This window comes from Colletotrichum abscissum (genome assembly GCF_030869225.1).
Source record: "Colletotrichum abscissum strain IMI 504890 chromosome Unknown Scaffold_35.1, whole genome shotgun sequence".
Classification (NCBI taxonomy): domain Eukaryota; kingdom Fungi; phylum Ascomycota; class Sordariomycetes; order Glomerellales; family Glomerellaceae; genus Colletotrichum; species Colletotrichum abscissum.
In genome coordinates, this window is record NW_026850265.1 from 188880 (window position 1) to 195529 (window position 6650).

A 6650-nucleotide genomic window follows, 5' to 3' on the forward strand; every position below is an offset into this window, starting at 1 on the left:
ACTTCTAATCAGTATTTCCAACGGGCTTTTGCATGCTGTAGTAGGGTATATGTGGCGTTGATTGCTGCCTGCAATTAACGGCGTCGTTTTTGCGACATATGCTCGATCACCTCATTGCTGAAGAATGTGGTTACATCAACGTGCAACTCTCTTCTATCGATATGCCACCTCACGTCCACTTCTGGTCAACCAACCGTACACATAACACCGCAGCCCCCGCGGCGCAACATCCGAACAACGTCATCTGAAGTCCTTCCCATAGACATCGTGTCCGTGATGTCTTCCTATCGCCCAATAACCAGCTCTTTCCGGCTCCAAAGATGAACAAGGCAATGAGACAGACGATGATACTCCACAGAAGCCCGTGACCGACGCTCGAGGCGAAGAAGTACGGCAACAGGGGCATAATCCCACCACAAAGATATCCGATAGCGATTGACAGGCCCGAAAAGATTGGCGATATCAGCAGATGGCTCTTGTCGACGTTTTCAATTTCAACAAGAGCGTGGAGTCGGCTAGCTTGGGTGCCATTGATTCTCTCCGAAGCCCAGCTTAACCCTCCCGGCCGGGACCTCACGGCCCCAATCACCATCGCGACGGTTGTCTCAGGTAAGCCCAGTGGCTGGAGATATCGGAGCACTGTTTCCTCTCCGTCTATCGCTCCGCCTGTCAGGCTCTTCTCGTCATCGATTTCGTCCTCGCTGTGTCTTCCTGCCGACGACAGCATGCCCTGTTCTTCTTCATCTACCGGTGATGGTTGCACCGTTGACGAGTCATTATGTGAAGAGTCCCGCGCTGCCAAATAGCCACCAATTCCCATGCTGATGCATCCCGCGCATATCTCCGCGAGACCGGCGTAGATGACCGTCTCGCTGCGGCCAAGGGAACTGAGACCGGCGGTCAAGGCGAATGGTACTGTAAGGCCATCTGAGAAGCCGAGCGTGAAGTCTGAGAGGAAACGAGAAAGCTTGTGAGAGACCATCGTGGAGGCGATGTATGTGTTCTGCGAGTTGGGGAGTTTATTTGAGCGAGGGGTTCACCACCCAACACTTTGAAAGGGGCTTGTCGGGCTGAATCAAGGCTGCTAGGAATGGTGAACTGGGTTGTTGATTTGAGTGAAACAGATGAGATTTAGGGCAACTTCGCATTGAACTCCGGCGATCGAAACATAGAGTTGAGAGGTTCCAATCCAGAAGGATCAAGCTGTAGAGAAACGGGAGCAGAATCCTGGGAATGATAGACCGGCAAAGGACGGGCTGCATTTTGCCCCTCACACATGGCTCAGTCTCCCATTCATCAACGGTTCTGTCCACGCGCCGTTTCTGCGCTTCTTAGTGGACGATACAGCATAGCCACAACACAACCAAAAAGTCGGCTGAGAGATGCCGTGATACCCAAATGTTTCCCTTAGTGGAGAAATAGTCGGCATCGAAGTCGAAGAGGGGTGTGGGGGAGCAAGAAACATCTGTCAGGACACAAGCTTTCGCCCAGAGGCGATGCCAAGAGCGACCACGTGTGTGGAGTCCGGAGAATATAACCCCTCAATCTTGGGCCAATGAATCGAGACAAATTTCTCACCTTCCCGACCAGGAAGGACATTTTGGGCTCCTAATGCAGGGATAGCCTTTGACGATCTCTTCTCCACTCGACATTTCCCCTACTCGGGCCGTTGTCAATGAACATCCTTGTGGAACGACTCGTCGACATCACACGAGGGCTGATTCTGCATGCCGTGTACCATCCGGGTGACGAATTTTAGATACTGAGTGGTTGGTTTTGCTCGGCCAAGTCCGATGCCATTCCCGTTGCCCTCTCACTGAGCGGCGTTGTTCTTGTTATCTCTATCACTGTCGCGACTGTTGCTTCTGTCGTTCCAGGTACCTCTGGCGTCTCTATAGTCTATCATCTTGGATACATGGACACATTTTCGAGGACGTACACTTTAGAGAATTATAATAGAGATAATGATAAAGAGTAAGAAAAGAAAAGTGCTAAAGAGAACTAGTAAAGAAAATTAGTAAGGTTATAAGAAAGAATAGGCTTCAACAAGACTTCTTACTAGAAGTAAATCCTATAAGACCTATATATCTAGACTGTAATTGTATTATAACTTAATTACTTAGAGCATATTCATTCAAAGTCGTAATAATAAATTTATCATTACAATGCTAGTATCTACTCGGTGCTTTGTCCCGAGACTTTATGCCTTGTAGCCAGGAGGCGGGTTAAGTCCGTCCGAAACCTGAACAGTATCCTCGTAGTACGTAGGAGCTTTGCTGTCTTTCCAGGTCGCCTTGATGGACTCGAGAATCTTCCTGCCAGCTGCATTCTCGTCCAGAGCCAAGTTGGGCTTTGGGTACTGCTTCGCGGTTTTGCTGTTGAAGAAACCAGCATACGACTGGTTGAAGTAGCGGTCGGGCACTGTCGAGGTGTTGCTCCACTGACGAATGACGCTCTTGGTCTTGTCTGCGACAAACTTGTAGACGTTGGCGCCGACATCCCACCTTCCGAGGGTCGGGAGGTCCCAGTTGGCCTCAACTGTAGCAAGCTCAGAATAATGGTTATAGAAGTTCGAGTCCGTGGTGCCAACGAGCTCTTTAGGGATTGAGTCTCCTAAAAGAATGCCAAGAATGCGGTTCTTTTGCGTGTACGTCTCATTCTCGTCCCAAGTGACCAAAACCAATGTGTTGTTCATGAAGTTCTTATCCTCCAGCAGTGGCTCAAGGAACTTCCTGTTCCAAGCACCTGCAGTAGTGACAGACGCATCGTGACCGTCCGAAGTCATGTTCGGCGTGCAAAATAACCATTGGGGTAGTTTATTGGCCTTGAGGTCTTTGTGGAACTGTGATCGCTCCGGGTAGACCATGGACAGGTTCTTGACCTGGGACAGGCGCTGCTCCGAACTAGTGACGCTGTCAAAGAAGATTGGCGGGTTATGTTTGCGGACATAATCGTTAGCTCCGTTTTGTTGGTTCACCCATGCCATGCCTTCGAAACCTGAGAACGGCATGTCTTCCTGGTAGGCCGCCCATGAGATTCCTTGTGTGTCCAGGAGATCAAACACAGTAGAAACATTGCGATCGGCGCGATTGAAGTTATCGTTATTCATGCCCAGATAATCTCCAGAAACCGATGCAAAGTAGTTGGGCTCAGAAGGATGAGTGACGGCAAAGTTGTTGGACAGCGTGATGCCCTTCTTGGCAAGCCAGGCAAAGTTGGCTGCGACAGGTCAGATTCTGAGGGGATCAAGGGCTCAAGGAAGCACTAACGATCACCGATAGCCTTATCGTAATCGGTATTCTCATTCCAGATAATGACAAAGCGGTCGAAAGCCTTGCCTTTGACGTTGCTGGTTGGGCTGCTAGTCTTGGCTGTGGCAGCAGCAGCAGCGACAGCAGCGGTGCCGGTGGCAGTGTACCGAGTCTCCCAACCTCCAGAAGAGCTTGAAGAGGTCGCTCGAGCACAGAGAGGCGCTACGGCAGCGGCATGGGCGCCGGCCGCGAAGATAGCTGCGGCAACTGCGTAATGCATCGTGGAAGATGATGAAGCTGAAAAGGCCTTCAAACGAGCGGTTAAAAAAACGACGTGGCGAGCACAAAGTAAACCAAGAGCCTCAAGGCCGGGACTCCTTGATTATTTCATATTCTCTATGATTTGCTGTCGGGCACCTCCGTGTCGGTGACTCTGTAGTATCGAGACGAGGAATGGGGAAGGTCACATCCCTGACAGGCTGACAGCATCGCCACCCCTGCGCACGGGAACGCTCGTCGATCCATTAAACGAACAGATGGATGGGACGAAAAAAGGAGCCTGTCAGTACTTTTCGATCTAGTGGATGGCATTGAATCCATTTCCCCTCAGTCGACTTGGACCGTCCGAACTCCAATTGCAGACGCAGGTTGTCAAAGTGTGAGGTCTGATTGGGCCATTTCCAACGCACGTGTAAGAGGACAGGCATGCCGGCTTCCCGAGAGGGCGGCAACGAGCGGGCAGAAACAAAACAGAATGCTACGCCACCCCATTTTCCGAAAACTTACCTGCCTTGAACGGCAGTTCGGCTCGTGAGCGGCATTTTGTTCGCATTTTCAACCTCTTGTCTGAATTTGAATCTCTTCTTTGCGTTGCGTTATTCCGTCCATTCGTCAAGACGCAATGAGATTCACGCCATGGACGACGTTGAGCGAGGAAGCGATCAAAAGAGGCTTTTGAGTCCATCTCTAACGATCTCCACCGATTTCAACTTGGACCATCTGGAATCTTCGTCTTATAGTTCAGCTACGGAGGACAATGGCGAGAAATCGCCATTTCTTCCTACCCAAGATGATGATGAGAGACCGCAACTGCTGAGGAGTCAATCAGAGGGCTCTTTACTGAGTCGAGTCTCTACAGGCTTCTTTGGCGTTTTCATATTCTTCTTCATTTTTTATGCATCAGATCAGCTTTACCCTGCGACTGCACCGCATCGTTCTCAAACGGCGGTCTATGTGGTCAAAGAACCGATACCATCATCGCCACAATTGAGGGACTCGTCGGAATATGTTTTGGGCTCTTCGTGGGACTTCAACGCCGCGCCAAGCATCAGAGAGCACTACTGGACCATCAGCGATGCGATCTTCAACCCTGATGGGATCTTTCGGCCGATGATGCTCATCAACAACCAGTTTCCCGGGCCTCTCATTGAGTGCAACGAGGGAGACACTATTGTTGTCCACGTCCGCAACGAAGCCGTCAATGCCACAGCCATTCATTTTCACGGCATGTATCAAAACGGCACGAACTCCATGGACGGCACCGTCGGCGTGACGCAGTGCCCTATTGCACCCAACGCGACGTTCACGTACAGGTTCACGGTCGAGAACCAGTCAGGAACGTATTGGCACCACGCACATCACAGCAACCAAGCTTCTGATGGACTCGTCGGGCCGCTCGTCGTCCACCCGAGAAAAAACCAGGGAACCAGAGACCAATACTCGACTGATCGGGTTGTCATGATCTCGGACCACTATCACAACACATCGGCCGAGTTGTTGATGGACTATCTTCAATCAGACCAAGAGAATGAAGAGCCTGTGCCGTCGAGTGGCCTCATCAACGGGCGCAACTATCGCGATTGTGCTAACTTTGACGGATGGAGTTGCCAGAACGAGAAATCTCGTATATCCTCGTTGGAAACCTTTAGCCTGGCTCCAAATGAGCGACATCGCCTGAGGTTCATAAACACTGGTGCCTTTGCCGAATTTCAGATCGAAATCGACGAGCATCCGCTCTACATCACCGAGGTCGATGGGACTGATGTCCGCCCTGAACCCTTCCACCGCCTCAATATCCTTCCGGCACAGCGCTACAGTGTGGTCATTGAGACCAATCTCACCACTGCCAACTCATTCTGGTTGCGAGCTAGGATGACCACGCACTGCTTCGCACGAGAAAATCCCTGGCTCGATTCAGGAGTGAAGGGGATCATCCGGTATGCCACACCAGGACTCTCTAGCAAAGAGAAGACGTATGAATCGGCATCGGAGCTCAGCGAACCACAAAGCAAGAGCTGGGACGAAGCTATAGATGTCGACTGTCGAGACATGAACACAACTTTACTCAGACCTGTCGATGCAATTCCAGCACCCAATGTCACAGCCACAATGTACCTCCGCGCCAACTTCGAAATAGGAGCATGGCGTCTATCGCGGGGCTTCTTCAACGCCTCGACGTGGCACGCCAACGTCACCTCGCCGGCTCTGTATCGCTTCATGGACGCCGCGAAAAGCGACAATGACACGTTGTTGCCGTCTACAACCGGCGTAAACGACATTACCTTCAATCCAGAGAATGAGTTCGTGTACCAGACGCAGGGCATCCAAACGGTCAACATCATCATCAGCAACTTTGACGACGGCGCACACCCGTTCCATATCCATGGGCACAAGTTCTTCGTACTGAAGCAGTCCCCAACGGGCTACCCACCCGAAGACATGGCCGAGTTGGAAGCAGAACTCGCGGCTTCGGGTGTTCTGGAGAACCCGCTCAGAAGGGACACCGTAACAGTCCAAGGCTACGGGTGGGCAGTCGTCAGAGTCGTGCTGGACAATCCGGGCGTGTGGACGTTCCACTGCCACAACGCATGGCACGCAGAGGCGGGCATGGTAATGATGATTGCAGCGAGAGTCGAGACGGCCAAGGAGTGGAAGGTGGCGAGCGAAGAGGAAGTAAGGCTCTGCGGGTTGCCTGGGGTCGAGAAAGGGGTTCGGCCTAGTGATGACATTTGGTTTGGGAACTTTGGTTGAGAGAGTAAATACGAGATTCTGTAAATAGAGGGTTAGTAAGTGCTATTGCTCGGAGAGTAATCATTCCCAAAGAGAGATTGGAAGCTTCGGCGGACAATTGGAACCCGCTCCCCGTGATAATTACACCGCTTCTAACGGTCTAACCCACGGGGAAATTGTCGAGTGCATACGCTCCATTTGTTTCCGTCCCGTAATGAATCAGAAATCAGCTGTTGTGGGATCCATCCATCAGTCAGGTCTCTACTAAGTCCGTCGGCGAAATACTGACGGCTAGAGTACCCTTGTCAACCCGTTTGTTGTCAAGCCCCCCGTGGGCAAGGCGTTGTGGTCCTCGGCATTATCCCTTGCTCATTGGAGTTGTGATCCACC

The 6650-nt window shown here is 51.4% G+C and overlaps 3 protein-coding genes across 3 annotated transcripts; 1 reads left to right on the plus strand and 2 right to left on the minus strand.

The window, feature by feature from the left end:
• Positions 1-169: 169 nt before the first annotated feature.
• On the minus strand, positions 170-982 carry CABS01_12033 (uncharacterized protein; the record flags this gene model as incomplete). Its single annotated transcript, XM_060545387.1, has 1 exon — positions 170-982. The coding sequence occupies one exon, from the start codon at positions 980-982 to the stop codon at positions 170-172; it is 813 nt and encodes a 270-aa protein (XP_060396903.1).
• A 1218-nt stretch (positions 983-2200) lies between these two features.
• On the minus strand, positions 2201-3531 carry CABS01_12034 (phosphoesterase; the record flags this gene model as incomplete). Its single annotated transcript, XM_060545388.1, has 2 exons — positions 2201-3219; positions 3270-3531. The coding sequence occupies 2 exons, from the start codon at positions 3529-3531 to the stop codon at positions 2201-2203; spliced, it is 1281 nt and encodes a 426-aa protein (XP_060396904.1).
• A 635-nt stretch (positions 3532-4166) lies between these two features.
• CABS01_12035 (multicopper oxidase) lies at positions 4167-6281 on the plus strand (the record flags this gene model as incomplete). Its single annotated transcript, XM_060545389.1, has 1 exon — positions 4167-6281. One exon carries the CDS (start codon positions 4167-4169, stop codon positions 6279-6281), a length of 2115 nt encoding a protein of 704 aa, XP_060396905.1.
• Between the last annotated feature and the right edge of the window lie 369 nt (positions 6282-6650).